This window comes from Halichoerus grypus, chromosome 6 (assembly GCF_964656455.1).
Source record: "Halichoerus grypus chromosome 6, mHalGry1.hap1.1, whole genome shotgun sequence".
Taxonomy (NCBI): Eukaryota; Metazoa; Chordata; class Mammalia; order Carnivora; family Phocidae; genus Halichoerus; species Halichoerus grypus.
In genome coordinates, this window is record NC_135717.1 from 118,231,003 (window position 1) to 118,254,594 (window position 23,592).

The following is a 23,592-nucleotide window of genomic DNA, read 5'->3' on the forward strand; positions in this document are numbered from 1 at the left end:
AGACTTGGGTATTAACATAAAAACAGTTCTTTGAATGCCTACCAAGATTAATAAAAACAAGCTATATACCTCATCATATGCTGGTGAAGTTTCAGAACTTAAAAAAAAAAGAAAGAAAAAGAAAAACAAAGTGAAAATCCTAAAAAAAAAAAAATCCAGGCATAAAAACAATAAACCACAAAAACAGGTGACCTGAAAAGGACAGAGAAAGAGAATTAGACTACCACTTACAATTTGAAAAGCCCCAGGAATGTGGAACGGTGCCCACCGCTTCTGGGGAAAGGACTCGTATCTATGAATCTTGGCCAAAATATTCTGGTGTGAGGGAGGAGACAGACATTTTCAGATCTTCAAGGAAGTCTCCATGAACCATTTCTTAAGAAATGATTCAAGAAGGTGGTTAAGACAAGTGAAAATTAAATTTTAAAAAACACAAAAACACCTCAAGATATGAGTAGACACAGAGAATGTGAAATAGTAGAGAGCAAGAAATCTAGTAAAATCTGTAGCAAATAGATGGATGATGATAAATAGATTCTAAGCTATGTTATGAATTAGAAAAGATCTTTGAAACAGAACCCAAGGGGGAAAATCCTCAGTAATAGGTTGAAACTAAAATTACAGATTGACCAAACCTAGGCTATGGGATGGAGAGATTGATGCGGAGGGGAGGAAAGAGGGGATGAGGATTGGGAAGGAAAGTGTTAAAGGTCTGCTCTAAGTTGAGGGAGGTCATTGAACTATATAATTTTGGTGTGTAGATAGTGAAATACAGGTTGAAATATAACTGGAAATATAACAGTAACTGTTAGTAAACTTGAGATAGACAAACTTCCAAATACTAGGAAAGTATTTAAAAAAGAAAATCTAAAAAAAAGTTTGGAAGGATACCCATTAATAGTAGCAACCTAAGGGATAGGTTGGGGGAGAGGGATTTAGGAAACTAAGGGAGAATTTGCATTTTTCCCCCCTATGTTCTTTGATTATTCAATTCTTTTGAACAGTGGGGGATGCATTGATCAATTGCCTTTAAAATTAAAGACAACGGAGTAAGAAGCAGTGAAAAATTAATAGTGTTCTTAGGTGCAAGGTCATGCCATGTCACTGGAGATACTTTCCCCAATTCCTCCTTTCTTTTCCAGGGTAATTTTTCATTCTTCCACAAATGAATAATGACTAACTAGAAAAAAAGCCCAGAGAATGGCATGCAGATAATTCCTGAGGCCCCACAGTAGAAACTGAGCATGCGCCATAAATACAGATGGCTATCTGTGTACTTACAGGTCCTCATTTGTTGGAGAAGGGCAATGTTCTGGCATGCCCTGTGGGGGGTTCACTGTTTTCATCTTTAGGAGACTGAACTCTGTGATGGGACTTAGAAGACACCGGGTTGGAAGTCACCAGAGCAGTGGCGCGGTGACATCTCTGGCCTAGTTCTTGACCTAGAGGTTAAGGTGCCTAAAGTTTAGTTGTGTCTCTGACATTTCTGTGAGCTATGCACTTTTGTGCAAGTCATTTGACCTCCCTGAGATGAAGGATCACCCCAGACATACTGGGTTGTTGCACATAGTCAACATTCTCCAAATCTTTTTTTTTTTAAGATTTTATTTATTTGACAGAGAGAGAGAGCACAAACAGGGGGACTGGGAGAGGGAGAAGCAGACTCCCTGCTGAGCAGGGAGCCCGATGTGGGGCTCTATCCCAGGGCCTCGAGATCATGACTGGAGCAGAAAGCAGATGCTTAACTGACTGAGCCACCCAGGCGCCCCATCCAAATGTTTATTGAATACATAAGTGGTTAAAGGAACAAGTGAATGGACCTGCCTAAGGTCACCCCTCGTGGGAGCTGTGCCTGAAGCCCACAGGTGTCCAGCTGAGCACGCGGTGAAGATGGGTCTCTCCTCACAACCCCTCACTCACCGGCCTCAGCACTCTGCGCACCTCCTGGAGGATGCGCTCCTGGCTCTCCACGGAGCACAGCACCAGGGTGCAGACCACCACGTCCATGGAGCCATCGGCCACCTGAGGCATGTTCTCCCCCGCAGCCACCACGAAGCGCTCGAACTGCAGGTGTCGGTTTTCCGCCACGCTCTTGATCAAGAACTTCTCAAAGTTGGGGTTGGGGTCACTGCAAGTCACGCTGCATCCGGGTGGGTAGAACTTGAAGTTGGCCCCGGTGCCGCAGCCTATCTCCAGCAGGGAGAGTTTCCCGGAGGGGCCCACGAAGTCCTGCAGGTTGCTGAAGAGCTCCCGCTTCTTGCTTGCCATCTGCTGGTTGTACCTCACGGAGCACCTCAGCATGAAGTAGGGGAACCATTTTTTGCATATCTGGTTCCACAAGCCCAGAAAGTTCAGCAGGAACATGGGAAATGGATGTACCAGAGGTGGGTGAAGATTGCCGGTGTGCAGGGAGGAGAGCGCAGAACCCTGGGGATGGAGGATGGGAGCAGGGTGCAGGGTGGTGGCACCACGATGGGTAATGTAAGACCCCGCAGACACCCCCATTTTCACAGAGTCATCAAATGAAGGACAAATCAAGAGAGGCAGTGTCTCAAGTCCTAGTCTCCTTAGGCTCTTACCAGAAAAGAGAGGATAGGAATCGCCAAGAGGTGGCAGATGTCCCAAAGCTCGTCGGTCACAGTAACTTCAACATCAGCAACAACTCCCGTTTACTGAGTCCTTAAGTACATTTTATAACATGATCTTCTTTGCTACTTAAAAGAACCCATGAGATAGACATTCTTAATTTCCCACTTTACAGAAGAAGAAGCAGAGTCCCACAGAGGTTAGCAACAAGGTCGTGCAGCTAGGAAGAAGTGACAGTCCAAGTGAAACCAGATCACCGCCCTGGTGTTGCATGGTTTCCCCTGAGACCTCTGATCTCTTTTAGGGGGAGTAATTGTCATTCAGACGGAGACCAGAGAAAGTACATGCATAGGGTGATCAGGTGTAGAGAATTTAGACAGAACAACCCTACAAGACGTTTAACAGAAATAGCCATTCTCAAAGTCTATAGAAACTTCTCTGGACTAGCCTCCTCCGCCCACCTTTAAGTATCTATATCCTTATCCATCCTTAGCTCCTTCCTGCCACACAGAGGTGTTTCTCCTCTGCACCAAGGCTGGTCTCACCTGGACTTTTAAAGCCAGCACCCCCCGCCCCATTAATTAGCTCCTCCCACACCCTCATATTTAACCTCTCTCCTTATGGTCTATCTTCTTTTCCTCCACCAACTCGCACGCTCAAGTCTCTCCAACCTATAAACATCCTCTCCTTTAGCTTGCTTTCCAGGCAAGCTAACTTCCCACCTTGCTTTCTCTTACTGCCAAACTTCATGAGAAATTGTAGTTGGCACTCACTGTTTCTACTTCCTCGCCCCATTCGAACCTCTGCCCGCTAACATGTGGCTGGTGCCCCCACAGCTCCAGTGAAGTGCATGCAGACAAATGGGAAGGCAGTCAGAGGGGGAGGAGAAAGAGAAGGTGACAGTATGAAGAAGTAGGGACCAGTGAATGGAATGCTCTATCTGAGGTGTTGAGGGAGGCTGGTGTCCTGGGGGAGAGACAGTCTGTCCTCAGAGCCTGGAGGGAGGATGAGAAAGGTGGGTACGGAGGTAAGTCTGGGTGGAGGAGGGACGGTAAGGAGTTTTTACCAGATGGCCTGATTTTCTCAGTGAAGAAGAATGCTATGTACCTTTGTGGAAGGTGAGGGTGGAGGGGGTAGGGTGGAGCACAGGGAGAGAGCTGAGAAGCTTTGCCATTGCAAGTAGGAGGATTGGAAAAGCCTGGTAACCAAAGGTAGAGAGAGGAGCCCAGTCAGAGAGGATGCAGCTGAGCCTGGGGATTGTGAACGGGTGTGACACCACATCTTGAGGGTATGGTCTTCACCGAGGTCTGCAGTTCGGAACTCAAGCGGAGTTCGGCATTTAGGTTAAGCCAGGCTGGGAGTTTGTCTAGGTGGAGGATACTGAAAGGTAAGAGCTCAAAGATGAGTGGTCCGAGGGGTCCAAGCTGGAAAGAAAGAAGGAGCATAGCAGGCAGGGAGAAAACAGAATAATGGGGTTCAGGCCTGGGGATGCTGGTGAGTGGGACAGTTATGACCGGCCCCATAGTGTGAGACCAGAGTTTGACACTCCAGAGATGGAGCAGATTAGGTTCTAGAGCATGGCCATGGGCAGAGACAAGAGGAAAGGGATGGATGTGAGGGTCACTGGAATTGAGGAGTTAAGGAACGGTCAGGCTAAGATGCTGGGCAGGTTATCTGCCTGGAGAGTCGGGGTGCCAGGCTGGAGAGGAGCCCCCACAACCAGGTGTCAGAGTCCCTGGCGAGTGTGAGGGAGTGACTAGGAGGTCAGGAGGTGACTCTGGGGCTGGCAGGGACCAGCCACAGGGGAGGGGGTAAATGTGGTGTAGTTGGATGGCATGAGCCTCTTGGGTTTTAAAAAATAGCAGTGATTTGTGCAATCAATATATAAAGGCAAAAACTCAATCAGCATAGAAAGGATTTTATTTTCATTTTTTTTCAATAGATAGCACCCCTTGAATGTATGTAATATTTTTTAAAAATTTATTTATTTATTTATTTGGGAGAGAAAAAGGGAGAGAACATGCAATCAAGGGAGGGGCAGAGGGAGAGGGAGAGAGAGAGAATCCTTAAGTACACTCTCTGCTGAGCTTAGAGCTCGACGCGACGCGGGGCTCGATCCTACGACTCTGAGATCATGACCTGAGCTCAAACCAAGAGTCAGACGCTTAACTGACTAAGCCACCCAGGTGCCCCTTGTTGTATTTCTTTGGGTTAGGTTGAACATTTTTTTTCATATTTGCTATTTGATTTTCTTTCTTTCTTTTTTTGTAGGCAATCTAGTGGCTCAAACTGCCAAAGTTCAAATCCTGGATTTTCGACATCTTAGTTGTGTGACCTTGGGCCATTTACTTAAATTTGTTGTGCCTCTGTCTCCTTCCTTAAGATGCGGATGATCACACTGTGCCGAGGAGCTGTGGTGGGAGCTGCCCGGGCTCACGGAGGCCATGTGCTTAGGACAGGGCCAGGCACCTGCAGAGTAAGTACTCGGGAAGCATGCTGGCTCTTATTATCTCTGTCTGTTGCCCACTTTCCTGCTGCATTGTTTGTCTTTTGCTTAGGGGTTCGTGTATTCAGGAGAGCAGCCTGCTGGCTGTCATTTATGTTGCTTTCTTGTCTTTCATTATTTGACATAAAAAAAAAAGTATTACATTCCATGCAGAAATGTGAAATGCTTTTTGTTATAATAACAAACATTTGAATTCTAAGATACTGAAAACAGATCATGCTTTTTTTTTCTTTTTTAGGAATCAGAGGCTGTGTTTTCACGGGATGGACAACGAGTCATGGCTCTAAAGTGCAGTGGGGAAGCCAAAGACTATCTTCCCCCACTCTCCGGAGGAGAGCAGCCCGTTCCCCCTGCAGGGGCTGCAGGACCACTGTGTCTTCACAGGCTTCATGAGGCCAGGCTGCTTGCTGGTTTCTCGCTGGGGTCCAGAGGGCGCGGTGGGAAGCCAGGCTGGGAGCCGGAGGGTCACCGAATGTGTGCTTGCGGTGTGTGTGTGTGTGGGTGGGTGGGTGTATGTGTCACAGAACACTACAGAGATAGGGGTGAGCCTCTGGGCAGGAAGGGGACAACTAGGAAAGGCGCTGAGGATTATCTTATCAGAAGATTCTGCCCAGAATGCCTTAAGGGGGTCTCTGTGAGGCCAGCAGAGGCACGGGCTGGGGTGGCAGATGGAGTTGAGATGACCCACTGTGCCGAGCACCCTGCAGGTAGGAATGTGATCCGAGGCCTCTCTCGGTGTCGACAGCTCCTCGTGAAGCCCTCCAGAGGGTGTGTGTGTGCGCGCGGCCTGGCACCGAGTGGGCCCGTGCTGTTGGCGGTAGATGCAGAGACAGGAGGAGAGGGGTGGGCGGGGCTGGAGCTGCCAGGAATGTTTCAGGGAGGGGTTGGGGAAGCTGAGGGGTGGATACTGGGCAGGCCCTGGAACGGGGAAATGCCACTGGAGAGGGGGCTGAGGCCTGGCAAGCCTGAAGACCTTTTCTTCTTTGCAATGTCCTCCCAGCTCCCTCTCCCCATGGAACCCAGGGATTTCATCTCTGGTGAAGAAACCATGCCAAGGGAGGGGCAGTGACTTGTCCACGGTCACAAGGCAGGTCACCAGCAGTGTTCTGCCCAAGATCTCTCAGGCCAGGCTCTAGGGGAGAAGTGGAACGGTTGGCGGGGGGGGGGGGGGTGTCACAGATCCTGTGGGGGCTGCAGGTGGGAGGGGGAAGGAGGGTCCAGCCGCAGAACACGGGTGGGGCTGTGGGGGTTGAGAGGTAGGGGGCTGGTATGGCAGGTGGTAGGAGAGAGTTGAGGATGAGCCCTGAGGGGTAAGGAAGTTGGAGTGTGTGTGTGTGTGTGTTTGTGCGAGCCATGGGGTATGTGTGCCTGTGTGTATGTGGGTGCATGTGTGTGTGAATATATGTGAGTGATGTGGTATGTAGGCGTGTGAGTGTGCATGTATGTATGTGTGGAAATTAAACAGTTGGTCTCTTCAGCCTGCTTGGGGTGGGGGCTGGGGAGGAGTGGGATCCCCATGCCTGCAAATATCACAAGGCCAGGAACTCTGTGTGCTCTTCAAACTACAACTGAGAATTCCAGGTAAAATCTCAATCTCTCTCCCCCTCTCTCTCCCACCCACACACCCACCCACACCCACCCACACACAGCCTACAGCAGAGACCACTGAAGGTCTCCTCAGGCACCCCTCTGCCTCTGGCCTGAGCTGTCCCAACACCAGTACAGAGGAGAGGGAGGGCCAGGGATAGGGCCTGCACGGAGGTCACTGAACAGGGGCTGTGGCTCCCTTAGTCTCAGGGGAAGGCCTTCTTATCTAACTGAAATGAAAACCAGGAAGGACATTCCATCCCCACCCTCCACCACCCAGGATGTCCCCGAGGGCTTGGTCTGAGGTGACAAGCCGGCCAGCTCATGTGGGGCTGGAGGTAGGCTAAAGGTGGCAGCAGGCCTGTCAACTGTCTTTTCCAAAGGCTCTCTAGGTGGCTCCTCTAACCAAACGGGGTCTGGGGAGAATGGGGGGCAGGGCCTGGCAGAGGCCGAGGGCGTGGCAAGCGTGGCTGGAGGCTCCTGGGAAGTGAAGCTGGGTGGTGAGCTGTCTCTGTCTGGTGCTCCCTGTTCCAGCGCGGTTTCTCCCCAACTTGGGCTGGGTTTGAGACTGCTGGGACTTGTTTGGTGGGCGACACGATGAGAGCTGGGGACCTTTCTGCAGGAAAATGGCAGCAGTGAAAGATGGGGAGGAGTGTTTGAGTGTAAATACAAGCAGGCTCACAGACCTGCATCCAAAAGTGTGCAGCTGTGTATCCCCGGACACCCCGCCACACACTGAGCACAGACCCCCACCTGTGCAAGAAGGTTCACAGACATGCACACACGTGTCTCGGGTGAGCACACAGCGAAGCCCAGTGGCCTGCAGGTGTGTCCACACAGAAGTGTGCAGACATCCGCAAAGTGTCCCAAGGACACGCAGGTGTCCCCTGCCTCTACAGGGACAAATAAAATAAGTGGATAGGAAAGTGTGTTAGGGGGAGGGGAAGCGCGAACCCAAAGCAACGATTCACACATGGCTTCTGGGCTTCAGATGCCCCCTGGAGTGAGGAGAGGGGCCAGAAGAGGGGTCATGCCCCACTTGGCCGAGTTTCTATATGGGAATGAGGTGTAGTGGCCAGGGAAACCAGCTAGGCCAGGCCACGTGCGGTCAGATTACTCAAGAACTGAGCTGATCTCTCAAGGAGGAACTGGACGTGGGGGAAGGAGGCTGTCTGGGAATGCCTTTCTGGAATGCTTGGGGACGGGGGCTGGGTGCTGACTCCTGGACTAGAACTTTTTTGTTCCCCCTCTCCCCCAGTCTTTCATCACTCGATCTCTCTGCTCTGGCTGCAGGACTCTTTCTGAAGCCTCCACCCGGAAGCCTTCCCAGACTGAACCTGTTTCACATCTGCTCGGATGGCCGTCTCCCACCGCTCGCTGTCAGCCCCTATCCCGGCCGCTGGGTGACTACGGCCCTCCTCCCCACTCGGGACCTTCCTGCTTGGGCCGCAAAGCCCGTCCTGGGAGCGGAGAGCGGAAGCCTGGCCGGGGGAGGGGCCCCAGCGAGCAGAGAAGGGTGGCCGGCGGCCAGCCCCGCCCCTACCTGTGTAAGGGGATCGGCCCGCGCCTAGCGGATAAAAGCGGCGGCGGCCGGCGGGGGTCAGCGAGTTCGGCCCTGTCGCGCCCGCCGCTAGGTCCAACCCGGTCCAGTCAGCATGTCCATCCACTTAAGCTCCCAGGTCTTCGGGTCGCGCTCCTCCGCCCTCCCCGGGCGCGGCTCGCAGGTGCGCCTGAGCTCCGTGCGCCCCGGCGGCTTCAGCAGCCGCAGCCTGTACGGGCTGGGCGCCTCGCGGCCGCGCGTGGCCGTGCGCTCCGCCTACGGGGGCCCCGTGGGCGCCGGCATCCGCGAGGTCACCATCAATCCGAGCCTGCTGGCCCCGCTGCGGGTGGACATCGACCCGTCCATCCAGCAGGTGCGCCAGGAGGAGCGCGAGCAGATCAAGACCCTCAACAACAAGTTCGCCTCCTTCATCGACAAGGTGAGCCCCGCAGCCTGCCCCACGCCACGCTGCGGGCGACAGCAGCCACCTGCCCTGACTGCACGCGCGCCAGGCGCTGGGAGGTCTGGTGCCTTCTATCGCCAGGATCGGGAACCTTCCTCCTCATGAACCCTGTGACTATTGTTCCCCTTCGGGCTCCAAATGCCCTCTTCCAGCGAGCTGCCCAGATCGCCCTGCTTTTTCCTCCCAGGAGGTGTGCTTGAGTCTGTCCGGCTGACCCCGCAGGTTGTGTCTGGGAGTGGGCTGCGTTTCTTGAGCGCATTCAGGTTGGGAGCTCCAGAGGCCAGGGCCAGGAGTTTCTCTGAGAGGGGGCTGTGTGGGGTGAGAGACGGAGTAGGGGTGACACACTGTTCCCAGCTGAGGATCTCCTCCCTCCCTCCTCCCACTGCTTATGCTATGGCAGATGCTGAAAATAAAGGGCTGGAGGGAGGGAGGGAGGCTCCCTGCCACACCTGCCCACCGACCTGGTCCTCTAGCCTCCCTTTGGTGGTGGGAGGTGAGGTTCTACCTGCCCTTGGAGATAGCCCATTTGCGCCCAGGGAAGGAGCCCTAAGGGGCTCTGGGAAAGGGTCACTTGGGAGGAGGTTTTTCTTGGTTGTTTGGGTCCCACAGGGGTCAGGGAGGGAGTGGGGGAGTGAAAGGGGTTGGAGGGAGAGGGGCCGACTTGACTGGTGGGTCTAGGAGGGGAGCAAAGTAGGGCTGGACCAGGAACTAGGGGCTAGTCCAGCTGGGCCCCTCTGGCCAGGACCTCCTCCCTTGGGGGTGTTAGACTGTTAGACCAGACCTTCCCTCTCCTGCCTTGGTGTAGCTCTCTGCTTCTCCAGCCCCCCATGCCCTCTCCTTCATCATTCAGACCTTACAAATCCTTAAGATTCTGCCGAAGCCTCCCCAGGCCCAGGGTCCGCCCCAGGCCCAGGGTCCACCCCTGGTGCTGAGCTGCTCTGTCTTACAGTCTGCAGCCCCCAGGCCCTGCTGCTCCGAGTTGCTAGTTCTGAAGAGGGCTATTTCCTACTCCCAGTCATATTGGATGCATCCAAGGAGCCTTTTGGGCCCCAGACTGAGCAGATAATAGTTGCTTATTTTAGCACCCTGTCCTGAGACCTTGGAAGAAAGGGGAAGCAGAGAGAGGATACAGAGAGGGGAGGCCCAGGACAGACAGGGAGGGGGCAGCCCTGCGGAGAGGGAGGTGGAGAAGATCATCTGTAATGTGATGGGGAACATAGGAGGCAGGAGACACCTTGTCGACCGGGCAGATCTGACTCCTGGGTCACAGTGTAAGGCACTCAAGACAGAGAGTCCTGGAGGAGAGGCTGGTTCAGTGTGGGCTTCCTGGAGGAGGGGATCAAGGGCCGGGGTCCGGGTTGGGGGAACAGCCAGTGGGAGCATGGGCTATGCTGGGTGGGGGGGAGCTGGAGACGCTCCCAACCCCAGTGTGGGTGGCACGGGCTGCCCCTCAGGAGTTTCCTCCTCTGTTCCCCTCTTAGGTGCGGTTCCTGGAGCAGCAGAACAAACTGCTGGAGACCAAGTGGGCCCTGCTGCAGGAGCAGAAGTCGGCCAAGAGCAGCTGTGTCCCCAGCATCTTCGAGGCCTACATTGCTGGCCTGCGGAGGCAGCTTGAGGGACTGCAGCTGGATGGAGGCCGCCTGGAGGCGGAGCTGCAGAACATGCAGGACGTGGTGGAAGACTTCAAGAACAAGTACTGACCCTCGTGAGACCTGGGGGGGGTGGCGCTGGCACCCCGGGCGCCTGCGCCCCCCATCAGCTGATCCTTGGCAGGCCCCCTCTGGGGCTAGGGGTCAGAGGGTGCAGCTGCTCGGTACAGTAACCCGCAAACGGAAGGCCTTGATCCACACATTCCCTGTCTCTTCTCTCCCTTCTTTGTCCCTGGGAGCTGTTTCCAAGTCTTGTCACCTGACTTTGCCAGGAAAATATCCCCACCTAGCCCTCACCTGCACTGTTCCCTTTGGGTGCCTCACCAAGGCCCCAGGAGAGGGTAGGGCAGAAGGTGTCCTATGACAGATGCGCTTCAGAACTTGCACAGCCCTCACAGATTATTCTAAAACAGCCCCTCTGTTCAGGTGAGGAGTTAGAGACCAGAGAGATTCGAGGTCCTGAGGGATATCACACGGCAGGTCGCTGGGAGAGCTGGGACTGGAATGTTGGACCCCTGACTCCCAGGAGGAGATACAGAGCCGACCTGGGACAGAAAGAAGCAAGGAGAGAGAGGGATCGTGTGTGGTGGGCCATGGAGGGTTGCCAAGGCTGAGGGGCGGCTCTGGCCAGCGCAGGAACCAGGGCAGGAAGTGTAGGGGCCTGGAAGACTGGGGTTGGAAGGACAGGCCTTTGAGGGGCCCACTGAGGTCTCTTTTCCCATTGAAGAGAAACCGAAGCCTGAGGCTTGGGCCGGGCCCCAGCCCAGCAGGCTTGCCCAGTAGTCCTGGGAGTAGCAAGTGAGTTCTGTGCTCTGCCCTGGAGGTGGATGACTCAAGCCACGCAGGGACACTGACTCTGACTGCAGGTAGAACAAACAAAAAGGCCTCTGTGGAGAGTACCCACTCCCCTACTTCCCTAGAGCAACAGTCAACAGGATAATCCCCCAGCAGGTGGGAACAGACAGGTGCAGGACGGAGTAGGCTCTGGGCAACCAGCGAGCCTCTGTTGTCATGTGCGTGTGCCTGTGTGTGCTCACACACTTCCCCCGCCCCCCCCCCCCACAGGTAGAGCACTTCCCTGCAGAGCCAGGCTGAGCTCTGAGCTGGGGTTGAGGGAGGCCTGGAAGGGGCACCTGGAAGGGTCCTGGGTGCCGCTGCCCAGTGAGCTCCTGTCTGTGCATCCTCTGGGCTCAGCAGCATGCTGCGAGGGCAGGGATGGAGAGGTGGCCTTCAGGATGGTTCTGTAACTATCCTATAGGACCTGAGAGCATGGGCCCTTGTGAGTCTGGCTTCCTCCTGGAGGGGCTCTGCCTGCAGAAGCTTCGTGCTCCCCACCATAGTTGCCCTGCTGCCCTCCTCCAGCCTGTGGGTGCTACTGAGTTCCTGTTTCTAACACTTTTTTAAAAAAAGTTCCCAAATAAATACTGGGTCAGGCCCAAGGGTTTCCTTGCTCTGTGCCCTGCATCGCCAATGTCCTCCTATAAGCGGGACTGGCTCCTTGGGAGAAAAAGGGACTTGGGGTGGGGGTGGGGGCTGTGGGAGTAGAGATGGGACCAGACCACTCAGCTGGGGCCTGGTTCTTCCAGGACTTGCTGCACCCTCTTCCTGATTCCTCTGCTTCAGGCTCCTTCTTCACCCTCAGAAGGTGGGATTAAGTAGTGGTTAAGGCGTGGGCCTGGGGTCAGACTGCCAGGCTTGAAGTCTGGGCTTTGCCACTTAGCAGCGTAGTGACTGGACAGATTATCTGCTTCTCTGTGCCTCTGTTCCTTTCCTGCGAAGCATGCTACCATTGTTATAGGATCATCGCGAGGATTAGATGAGCTAATTCGTGGAAAGCACATAACAGTGCAGGCCCTATTTGAAGTGGTCCCTAAGCTTGGTTATTAGTATTTGCTTTCTCCCTCCCAGTAGATGCAGCTTTTGTCCTTTAATTCATATACATTCCCTGCTCTCCCACCTTTCATCCCATGCCAAGACTCCCAGCCTTAGGAATAGCCACAAGGGAAAGTCAGGGACGTTTGGTTTCATAGCTGATCCCCGCTTTTCCAGGTGTGTCAGTAAGGAGGGGGGAAGCTGATGTGGGGCAGATTCTCACCCCTGGGTAGGAGGGGGCATGGAGGCAGACCCGCACCCACAGCACGCACCCTCCCTCTACTGCAGGTATGAAGATGAAATTAACTGTCGCACAGCTGCTGAGAATGAGTTCGTGGTGCTGAAAAAGGTGAGGGCCAGGTGTCTAGGCCAGGTGCGGGGGGGATCATCTGAAAATGTGTAGGACAGGGGGACGTGGCCCTTGCACCTGAGCAGCCGGTAGGGACCTGTGGCCAAAGTCTGGTCTGGGAATGAGGGGCTTGGAAAAGGAGAGATCTGGAAACCTCATAGCACAACCTGTCCTGTGTGTATGTGCGCATCTGGTGAGTCACTGGACTTGCTTTTGGCCTGGGGGCATTAGAATTCAGACCAAAAGATGGAGGCTAGAAAGGGAGATTTCAACCCAAATACGGGAGTGCTCTATCACAGTTAGAACGTTTCGTGACAGGCATGGGTTGGCACCCGGCAGGGCTGAAGTATGTGCTGAATGAATGGGATGGGCCTGAGGCAGAGCGATCTCCCTGTCCCTGGAGATGTGCAAGCCGACGTTGGAAGGCCTTAGGAGTATCTTAATGGGGCTTGATTTAAGATTCTGATTCAGTACCCTCACTGAGCAGCTCAGGGTTCTAGGCCCGTCCACATGACAGCAACCTGCCCCAGAGTGCTGGGCCCTTAGAGATTTAGGTGCTTCGAGGATGCCTAAAAGCAGGCCCTGTCCACACAAGTTTGAGCACGGGCATGTGTGGCTAGAAGGGCCCTGATGCCCCGTGGGCCTGCGCTGTTCCCCACGGCCCACGTGCATCGCCGTCACCAAGCTGCATGTTAAACACGTAGGCTGGAGATCTCCCATCTCTGAGAGCCTTATCCTATAGTCGGGATGATTTTCTGCTCTCCTCCTTCATCAGAAGTTGAGGCTCACGGAGTTGAAGTGACTTGTTCAGGGTCACATAGCTTGTAGGTGGTTGAGCCAGGGTTGTGTCCAAACCACCAAAGCCTTTAGGAACCAGTAAAGTGCTAGGTTTGGGGCTACAGGCTGCTTAGGCTACCAGTGCTGGGTAGGCACCTGTGTTCATGGGGATGCATGGAAATGATGCGTATCACGCAGCTTCGGAGGGCCCAGTGGAGGAAACTTCCTACCGTGGTCAGGTCAGGCAGCCTGGAGAAATGGCGTGTCTCTTGGTAGGGCCCTGGTGTTTGACCCTGTGGGTTGGACAGTGCTGGTTGGCTCCCATCCCTGCTAAATATTCTGTGTACTGAGGCCACGGTGTCTCTACCCCTTCTTGCCACCACCCCTCAGGATGTGGACGCCGCCTACATGAACAAGGTGGAGTTAGAGGCGAAGGTGGATGCCCTGAATGATGAGATCAACTTCTTCAAGACCTTCTATGAGACGGTGAGGACCTTGGGTGTGGGAGACATGTCATGTCTTCCATGTCCTAACAAAGGGGCCATCTGGTTAACCCCCTGCGTCTGGGCCAGCCTGGGTGAATGTGTGTGCATGCACTCATCCTGTTCTTTATCCTTTCTGGACTCAGGAATCCGTGGTGGGCAAGGAGTTTAGGAGGAGCTGAGGGTAGCAGAGCAGGGTGGGGTTAGCCAGGTTTGGCCTTCCAGAGACATGGGATGACCATTTTTTAGGAGCGGTGTTGGGAGGGGTTGAAAGGAACCAGGAGGATGTCTAGGGATCCTGGGCTGTTACAGAGTTAAGAGGTAGGCTGGGGGGGGTGGCCAGGGGGGCCCGAGTCAGGAGAGAGTGTCTGGGAGTTTATAGCCAGAGGGACCAGATATGTGGCCGCCCAGCAAAAGGCCACTCTGTCTGCCCCTGCGGTCTCATCTCTCCCTCTTGCCTTAGCTGGGGATTTTACCTCTTTTTTCTCCGGGGGATTTAAAACCCTCTCCACTCCTATCAGTGTTAGTCTCTGGCCTTCAGCGGAAGATAGGACAGCCAGTCATCTGGCAGCGCTGGTCTGCGACCCTGTTATATATGAGGCTAATTACAGACCAGTTCTCAGTGCCTTTTTGTCTAGCTTTCCTCTGAACCTCCAGCCTCCATGAGCCCCTCAGTGAATTTCCATGTGTGTTAATTTTAGGGGCAGGTTCCTTGAGGTTTACTTCGGGCATTCTAATCTCTGTGTGGGTCTTTATATGTCTGTCGCACGTTATGTATACGTAGGTCTATGTATATATATGTGTGTGTGCATATGTATGTGTATATTTAATTATTTCCCTCTCATTATGAAAGAAACACATACGCATTGCCAAAAATCCAGAAAATTGAGTACAGCATAAAATTGAAAACAGGTCTCTTACATGTGCTCTTATCACCTTGGTATCCACCTTTTCAAACTCTTGCTGTGCGTATACACATAGAGATATAGTAATATGTATTTTAGTAAAAGTAGGATCATTTTTTTTTATGTAATGGTGTACCATGGTTATAAATACAGCTGTATCATCAGTTTTAAAGGCTGCAGAGAGTTCCATCCTGGGGTGGGATATTTTATTTGACCCACCCACCCCCTAGTGATGCGCTTCACAGCCGAGCTCCTGCCCCAGCAGAGCTCACAGAAGGGGCCATCACAGTCCCCCACACTCTGTCACTTCTTTATCTGCTGTAATCCCACCAGACTCTTTTCTTGAGAAGTTGCTAATGAAGCTGCTAATCTCCCTGGGCTGCCGGGGGCGGGCGGACTGTTAAGCAGGTGCTGGGTCTGTGTCCCCTTGCCTTCTGGTGACTCACGCCCACTCTGACCTCTTCTCCCTTTTTCTTCCCCTAGTGTGAAGGGGGTCCCAGGATGGGTGTGGGAACGGGGATGGGTCACGCCCCAAGTCCTGACGTTCTGTCCCATCCCTGCAGGAGTTGGCAGAACTGCAGTCCCAGATCTCGGACACGTCAGTGGTCCTGTCCATGGACAACAGGCGCTCCCTGGACCTGGACGGCATCATTGCCGAGGTCAAGGCCCAATACGAGGAGATGGCCAACCGCAGCCGGGCTGAGGCCGAGACCATGTACCAGATCAAGGTGTGAGGCTGCGGAGGGCCCTTTTTTCTTCCTGGCAGGGTCCTTGGTGGTAGCTGCCCTGACTCCTCACTCTGTCTCAAGCCTTTAGGGCTTGGGTCCCGCTGTTCTGACAGGCACCAGTGGTTAAGTCTGTGGTGCTCTCCGAGGCCCACAGAAGAGGTGAAGAAGAGGTGAAGGCCAGGTCCCTCCCCAGGGAGAGATCCCAGCCAGATGGGCTGACAGGGCGGAGGCGCCCAAAGCACAGAGAGGTTAAGTAATGTGCCTAACTCTACACAGCTAGTAGATGGAAGAGTAGGGACTAGATCCTGGGTCCTAGGCCTCCAGACCAGGGAGGTTTAATCATTACGTGCCATGTGGAGGCAGGGCGGCTGACTGCAGGTGCTGAAGGAGCTGGGGTAAACTAGTGTTCTGGGGCAGGGAGCCTGAGGCAGGGCTTTAAAGCAGCAGAGGGAGGTCTCTGCAGAGATAAGGAGTCATCCATGGTACACGGGGTGAGAACACAGATATGCCAGCAAGGAGCCGTGGGTTCAGACTTGCCGTGTGATCCTTGGGCAGTGCCTTCCATTCTCCAGAGCTCATTCTTCCCATCTGTGAAATGGGTGGTGCTGATGTTTTCAACAAGTGTGTTTTTACTAGGGGGGTTGTTTAACAGGTGAAGATTTCAGACTTCCAGTGATTCTCCAGCACTTGGGACAGAATGGGAATGAGTAGAGCCCCAGGATCAATGGGGATGGGCCCTAGGGAGCCATCCTGGCCCTCCCTGTCCTGACTGGGAGGAAAGCAAACCCCGGCTGTACCCCACTGCCCAATAGTCTGGCTTGCCGGCAGGGAGTGAAGATTACTGGGAGTCAGACTGTCGCTTCCTGGGAAGATAAGCTAGGAGGGCTCATCACTCAGAACCTTGGGCCTTCCTCGGAGGGGGTGAGGGATGAGTCCCCTGTAATGGTTGACCACCCCCTGTCTTACTTCTCTGTGTGGCCCCTCTAGTTTGAGACCCTCCAGGCGCAGGCTGGGAAGCATGGGGACGACCTCCGTAATACACGGAACGAGATCGCAGAGATGAACCGTGCCATCCAGAGGCTGCAGGCTGAGATTGACAACATCAAGAACCAGGTGGGAGAAAGCCTCCTCCCCCACGCTTCCTCCTCCCTGTTTCTTGGGGCCCGTGAAGGGCAGCCATCTGAGAATGAGGAGCCCGAGGCTCTCCCAGGCTGAGGCTGGTGCAGCTCAAATCTCGTGAGCCCACTTGTGAGGTCTCCAGGACAGAATGTTCTTGGCCAGGTCCTGGCTCAGGCCAAAGGGAGGAGAGGAGTCGTAGTTGGGCAGACAGCCTGGGGAGGGAGCCTCAGCCTGGCCAGCCTGAGAAAAACCACCAATCATTACCAAACTCGTACTGAGCACTGTCCTTGCACCTCGCTCTGGGTGCAATGTGCTGTACCTGGGAGCTCACAGTCTGTGGGGACTGGGGGGACAGAGGCCAGCAGAAACCCTTACGGTGGCTCATAAGGCCCCGTCCTTCACCTCCCACCACTGCATCTCACTGTGCTCCGGCCTCACTAGCCTGCTTCTGGTATCTTGGATCTGCCAGGCACGTTCATGCTTCAGAGCCTTTGCCCCTGGTGTTCCCTCCATCTGGAATGTGGTTCTCCCAGCTCAGCACAGGGCTGCCCCTTTGTCATCCCTGGGATTTTGGACACGAGTCCCCTTTTCAGAGATGGCTTCTCCAACCACTCGGTCAGCAGGGTGTCTGAACTTTCTGGAAGCATCTATCACTGTCTGAAGTTTTCTGGCTTATTAAGTGGTTGGCCGTCCCCCACCTCTGCTGAAATCCAAATAATGCCTTGGGAGCCGGTCCCCATCTGTCTGACTCACCGCTCCTTCTTGGCACCCGGCACGTCGTGGGGCACGGGCCTCCGATGACGGACTGTTGGGAGGATGTGCTGTGTCGCTGGCAGGGGGACGGGCCCTGGCCGAGGTGTGGGGAGGGACGGGGCAGCTCAGCCAGAGCAAGTGTCTGCAGTGGGGAGGGAGGGCAGGTAACCAGTGCTGCAGCTTCAGAGGGCTAAGCTCCAGATGAGCTGGGGGGATGGGATGTGGGGGTGACTTACCCAGAATGTCCTCCCCTTGGAGCCCCGCAGGCCACTTTACATGAGGGTGGAAGCTGCCTCCTGGCGCGGAGGCAGGGCTATGAGTCCCGGTGAGGCGAGGCAGCTTCCAGGCCGGGAGGGGAGGCACAGAATACTGAATGGTGGTTTCCCAGACCCTGCAGCTTCTGCCACATCTGCTTCTCCTCTTGTACAACGGGGCGGAGCAGGCCCCAGAGTTGGGGTGTCCACCGCCATGGAGGGGCCCCGGGGCAGTGGGATGAGGCAGTGCCAAGGGGGCACCAGTGTGATAGGGAAGGGGACCGGCAGGTGGACAAGGGGCAGAGGGCACGCGAGGGGCCTTCTGAAGGATTAGGAGGGCTGGTAGAGAGGCAGAGCACACCCGGGACAGGGAAGGGTCTGAGGACGGAGAGCGGCTGGTGAGAAGGAAGGGGGAGTGCTGGGTAGGGGTGGGAGTGGTAGGTCTCAGAGCCCAACAGCAGGAGGCCCAGGGCTAGATAGGTTCCCGGTGTGTGGATGGGGTACAGATAGAAGGAATGCTCCTGGTGGGCAGGAAGTGGCAGCCCCGGCTCAGGTCCATCGTGAATCCGACCAACCCGGCCCAAACCAGGGGGCTGCTGGTCACACATTTTGAGGCTGGGGGTTCCAAGCAGTATCTCTCTGCTCCAAGTCCCCTGTTCTGGGCCTGTTTTGAAGATGGTTTATGTCAGCTGCCCAAAATTTGGGGACTCAACTAAGATCCCATGGCTTTGGATCTCTTCCGGCTGGGGACTGGGAGGGGGGATGGGCATTAGAAAATCATAATCGCATTTACTAATTATAGTGATTATAACAAGCCATAACAAGTGTTGGCGAGGATGTGGAGAAAGGGAGCCCTGTGTACTTTCTGTGGGAACGCAAACTGGTGCAGCCACTGTGGAAAACGGTAGGGAGGGTCCTCAGAACATTAAAAATAGAACCACCATAGAATCCAACAATTCAATTTCTGTGTATATATCTGAAGGAAATAAAATTTATTTTTTTATTTTTTTTTAAAGATTTTATTTATTTATTTGAGAGAGAGAGAGCACAAGAGGGGGGAGCGGGAGAGGGAGAAGCAGACTCCCTGCTGAGCAGGGAGCCCAATGCGGGACTCAATCCCGGGACTCCAGGATCATGACCTGAGCCGAAGGCAGTTGCTTAACCAACTGAACCACCCAGGTGCCCTGAAGGAAATAAAATTACCATCTCAAAGAGATCTCTGCATCTCCATGTTCATTGCAGCATTGTTTACAATAGCCACGACATGGAAACAAAGTATCCATTAGTGGATGAACTAGTAAAGAAAATGTGATTATATATATATAATATAATATAATATAATATAATATAATATAATATAATATAATTCAGCCATAAAATAGAATATTACTCAGCCATCAAAAAGAAGAAATCTTGCCATTTGTGACAACACAAACCTTGAGGGCATTTATGCCGAGTGAAATACGTCAGAGACAGAGAAAGACAAATATTGTATGCTTATAGGTGGAATCTTTTTTTTTTTAAAGATTTTATTTATTCATTTGAGATAGAGAGAGAGCATGAGCAGGGGGAGAAGCAGAGGGAGGGGGAGAAGCAGAGGGAGAGGGAGAAGCAGGCTCCCCGCTGAGCCAGGAGCCCGATGCGGAGCTCGATCCTAGGACCCTGGGATCATGACCTGAGCCGAAGGCAGACGCTTAGGCAGATGCTTAACCACCTGAGCCACCCAGGCACCCATTATAGGTGGAACCTAAAAAAACAGAACTCCTAGAAACAGAGAACAGATTGGTGGTTGACAAAAAAAATAATAGCAATTATAATAGCATTTATTGAGCACTAACTGTGTGCTAGACACTGGCCAGGGACTTGTGTATTACCTCATCTAATCCCTGCAGTATCCCTATGAGGCAGACACTGTGATTATTGCTGTTTTAGAAGAGAGGAGACTTTGGAAGGGTTGATGTGTCCAAGACCACGTGGTGGAGCCAGTATTAGAGCCTAGGCATTGGGTATCAGAGCCCATGTTTTGAACCTTTGGGGATTCCCTGGTGCTGGGGGAATAGACTGGTGCCAGTGAAGCCACTGTGAGCAAGTTGCCCGGGTGCTCACTGCAGGATGGGGAAGCAGGAAGGCAGTGACTGGTAAGGCCTGCCCCCCAGCTCACAGTCATCACTACTGCCCACAGCGTGCCAAGTTGGAGGCTGCCATTGCCGAGGCTGAAGAACGTGGGGAGCTGGCCCTGAAGGATGCACATGCCAAGCAGGAGGAGCTGGAGGCCGCCCTGCAGCGAGCCAAGCAGGACATGGCCCGGCAGCTGCGCGAGTACCAGGAGCTCATGAACGTCAAGTTGGCCCTGGACATCGAGATCGCCACCTACCGCAAGCTGCTGGAGGGCGAGGAGAGCCGGTGAGGACACAGAAGCCAGGAAGGGGATCCTTCTGGGGCTCGGTGGGGCCTGGGGCTTGACATTCATCCATCTACAGACATTTTCTGTGGCCTCTCTTCTGCAAGGCACCAGGGATGGGAAGTGTAGGGAGGGTAAATGATGCTTGCTTCTTTGCTCTTGATGAGATGCCCTTCTAGTAGGAAAGACCATGTGGTGTAAAGCTCAATGGGAAAGTTGAAGATAATAACGGCCCCTTCATGTGTGGCCAGGGTCATCTTATTTGATCCTCACAATATATTCAGGTAAGCAGGTCAGGTATTGTTGCTTAGTTTACAGAGGGGAAACTGTGGTTCAGTTTTATGAATTGAGGGACCAGTGTGCAGTCGAGCTCTGCTGATTCCTGGTCCAGGGATCTTTCATGATGCCAGGCTGCTTCTCCCACATCACTGAGTGGTAAGTCACATGATATTGACCGAATGTGGGGAGGTCCCACAGACAATTTGCATGCCTGCGGCCAGAGAGCAGGCTGGGCTGGGTTGGTGTTATAGGAATTCTTCATGAAAGACATGGAACCTATGTCTGTGAAGTTGGGCCTTCATTCTCACCTGGATGGGTTGGTTGATTCATTCAGTCAATTTGCCACGCTTTAGACTTGTGCCCTGGGCGAAGGTTAGGGTTTGGAGAGGGTGAGAGGGAAAAGTGTGGGCCAAGGCTTGGTGGTAGGACTCATCAGGGCTTGGCTTGTTGGGACCCAGCTCGGAGACAGAGAATATGGAAGACGCGCTTCTGTCCTCGGGGAGCTCGCGCATGGTCTGAGGACACCAAACATTTGTAAAGGGAACACCTAGAGACCACTCACGTGCATTTGTAAAATGCTCAATGTCTACAGAACTTTTTCTTTGGGGAGCATTTTTCCTGAGGGGATGGGGAGACAGGCTGGAGGATGGCGTGGACAGGAAGGAATTGGGGAACGAGGGAGTGCTAGGGCAGAGTGCCTGGATGCAGGGAGGAGGGAGAGAAGACACATGGCCACAGGATAGGAGTTGGGGAAGGAGAGGAAGATGGGTCTCTGCCACTGCAGTTGACCCATCCCTGCCCGGGTTGGCATCTGGTCTTTATGGGAAGAGGAATTGAATACCAAAGGCCCCTGGGAAGAGAGAGCAGCTGATCTGGGGCACAGGGCAGCCCCAGAGCCCAACTGTCCCAGCCACGATGCCTCTCTGCATCCTCTGCCACCATGGGTGCGGGGGCCACGCTCTCTTGGGAACACATACCCTGGGCTTTTTTTCCTCATAGAACCAGAGCTGGGGATGCATAGAATGGGGCCGGATCCACTTCCTCCCATGGGCGGCTGAGCAGGCTGAAGCTCAGGGATGGCGAGTGGCATGCCCAAGGTCGCACAGAGAATGGAAACATTCTGTCTGAAAGCCTAATCTCAGTGTAGATTGTCATCATTGGGGCTTAGATCCCGGTTCTCTGAGAGGCAACTGTCCTCTCTCCACCTCTTAGGGGACATGGAGATGGACTCCTTGTTTTTGATCCCATAACCCCTCCACCTGTCCCAGGGGCAGGTCTAGGATTTGTGGTCTTAGAAGCTCATGCAATTTGGGGTTACAAAGTAGAGTTACGAATATAAAATTAGGCACAAAAACAAATATTTACTTAGGATAAGAAGAGAAAAATCACACTCCTCACCAGAGCTTTAGACGTTCAGGTCTCTTCCTCCTGAATTCGTAGGCATGGCACCAGAAATTGTTACATGGAATTGCTACCTGACTGCACCCTGGCTTCCCTCCCCACCCACAACTTCCAGTGACTCCCAGCACTCCCAGGGGCCCGTGGAACAAGGGGCCTGGAAGCTTCCTAGCATATCTATCTCTTGCCCTTGTCCTTTGCTCTGCCCTCTTCCTGAACTTGGGGCTGATGAGGCCAGCTGGGCTCCCCTCACTCATTCTACCAAAGTGAGGTCTCCCCTCCCCACTGCAGAGTAAACTCAACCCCAAGGCCAAGGGCTTAGTGACAATGGAGCTGTGAGTCACAAAACAAATACGCCCAACTGTCTCCCATGGCTTTTCGATTTCCAGTAGGGCTGCTTAAAGCCACCCCGACTACCTTCTGCTCCCTCCTCAGTCCCAGCCTTAGCTGCATTCACGAAAGCAACAATTTGCTAATTATTTCAGTACATACGGAATAATTGCTACATGCCAGACCTCATGCTAGGGGCCGGAGATCCAAAAATCAATAAGCTACAGCCCACTTTGAGGGTTTTATGATTTGGTTAGGGGAGGCAGCTGTCTTCATAAATAATCACGGCTACCATTCATCAGATCCTGTGCACCCAGGGCTCTAGATAAATTATATTATTCAGCCCTCACAAACAACTCTGTGAGGCTAGGACTAAGTCAGGTGAGGAAATGGAGGCTTTGAGATGTTGCCCAAGGTCACATGGCCAGTAGGTAGGAGGGCCTATGTGAACTCCTCTTGCTCCCCCTTATTTTGCAACAAGGCTGAAGGAGGACTAAGGTGTGGGGATAGAGGAAGGAATACCAGTCTTGCTGGCTCCTGGGTGGAGGGGGCCCTGGGACTGCTTCCTCCAGCTCTGAGGAAAGAGCTGCTCACAGGTCTCTCCTCTGCCCCCCAGGTTGGCTGGAGATGGAGTGGGAGCTGTGAACATCTGTAAGTCCTTGGCTGTGGCCCATCTCCTGTGCTGTCTAGACTAGGCTGGGTCTGCAGGATGGCACACTGGCTTGAGGACCTGGCCTTGTCTGGACCAGGAGCTTCTTTCCCTCACCAGCTTTTAGCAGGTGCCCCAGAGCTCCCAGCAAGTCAGGCTCAAGGGCCCAGGGGAGCCATGCAAGAGGGCAGAGTGAGGCAGGGCATACCTGGGCTGCAGCCCCCACAGCTGCCCCAGGCTCCTTCTGGTGGGGGTGGGGGTGGGGGGTGGGGGGTGGGCTGGCCCCAGGAGGGTGGTGGGGAGGGGAGGCAGCGGGGAGGGAGAGGGGCAGGCACAGCAGGAGAGTGGGGTGGAGTGAAGTCTGGGGCCTCAGGTGATGGGCCTTGTGCTGATGGAACCCTCCTCCCTTTTCTCCTAGCTGTGGTGAGCTCCAGTGGTGGAGGTGGCAGCCGGGTGGCCTTTGGAGGAACCATGGGCAGCAATGCCCTGAGCTTCTCGAGCGGCGGGCCTGGGACCTTCAGGTCCTATTCCAGCAGGACCTCAGCTGCCACCCATAGGAGCATACGAAAATGAGCCCCGGTGTGCGGAGAACCCCCCCCCACCCCCCCCGCAGTCACAGGAGGACTCCCATCCTTGCTCCCGAGACTGCCTGGCAGTCTGAAAAATGTCAGAATAGCTTCCAATAAAGCAGCCTTTCTGAAGCCTGGGTGAGGCCCAGCCTGGTACCTGGTATCCTGGCTTCATCAGCTGGGTGGAGAGGGCTGGGGAAGGAAGGGGCCTTAGGATTGGGTGTGTTCTGAATACTGAAGAGCCATCTGTGCGGGAGCCTGGGAAAGCACGTTGGTGCCCTGGTGCTGGTGGTGATTCGAGGGGCATGGCTCGTAGCCTGTGTGAGGCCTTGGCCTCCTCCCAGGGCTGGGGCTCTGCCACGGAGGGGACACTGAAGTCCTCTCCTGCTGAGGGAG

The 23,592-nt window shown here is 54.0% G+C and overlaps 2 protein-coding genes and 1 long non-coding RNA gene across 4 annotated transcripts; 2 read left to right on the forward strand and 1 right to left on the reverse strand.

The window, feature by feature from the left end:
- Positions 1-1,430: 1,430 nt before the first annotated feature.
- On the reverse strand, positions 1,431-2,366 carry LOC118538423 (thiol S-methyltransferase TMT1A-like). The gene is made up of 2 exons (XM_036096367.2): positions 1,921-2,366; positions 1,431-1,442 (listed from the first exon to the last, which is right to left on the reverse strand). Exons 1-2 carry the CDS (start codon positions 2,362-2,364, stop codon positions 1,431-1,433), a joined length of 456 nt encoding a protein of 151 aa, XP_035952260.2. The 5' UTR covers positions 2,365-2,366.
- Positions 2,367-3,438: 1,072 nt separating this feature from the next.
- LOC118538447 (uncharacterized) lies at positions 3,439-5,666 on the forward strand. 2 transcript variants are annotated; one of them, XR_004918610.2, is made up of 3 exons: positions 3,439-3,613; positions 4,970-5,062; positions 5,331-5,666. It is a non-coding gene; the product is annotated as an uncharacterized LOC118538447 (long non-coding RNA). The 2 variants fall into 2 exon arrangements; XR_013449202.1 differs by lacking the exon at positions 3,439-3,613 and adding an exon at positions 3,837-3,973.
- A 718-nt stretch (positions 5,667-6,384) lies between these two features.
- Positions 6,385-23,328, forward strand: KRT7 (keratin 7). The gene is made up of 10 exons (XM_036096407.2): positions 6,385-6,673; positions 7,973-8,658; positions 10,164-10,375; positions 12,492-12,552; positions 13,720-13,815; positions 15,280-15,444; positions 16,432-16,557; positions 19,753-19,973; positions 22,595-22,629; positions 23,046-23,328. The coding sequence occupies exons 2-10, from the start codon at positions 8,335-8,337 to the stop codon at positions 23,198-23,200; spliced, it is 1,395 nt and encodes a 464-aa protein (XP_035952300.2). The 5' UTR covers positions 6,385-6,673; positions 7,973-8,334; the 3' UTR covers positions 23,201-23,328.
- The last annotated feature ends 264 nt before the right edge of the window (positions 23,329-23,592 follow it).

Bases quoted from the DNA above. Each gene is read 5' to 3' on its own strand.
- LOC118538423 (XM_036096367.2), bottom strand. From the start codon at position 2,364: ATGTTCCTGCTGAACTTTCTGGGCTTGTGGAACCAGATATGCAAAAAA.
- KRT7 (XM_036096407.2), top strand. From the start codon at position 8,335: ATGTCCATCCACTTAAGCTCCCAGGTCTTCGGGTCGCGCTCCTCCGCC. The intron at 13,816-15,279 runs GTGAGGACCTTG...CCATCCCTGCAG, and splicing joins TCAAGACCTTCTATGAGACG to GAGTTGGCAGAACTGCAGTC. The intron at 16,558-19,752 runs GTGGGAGAAAGC...TACTGCCCACAG, and splicing joins TTGACAACATCAAGAACCAG to CGTGCCAAGTTGGAGGCTGC.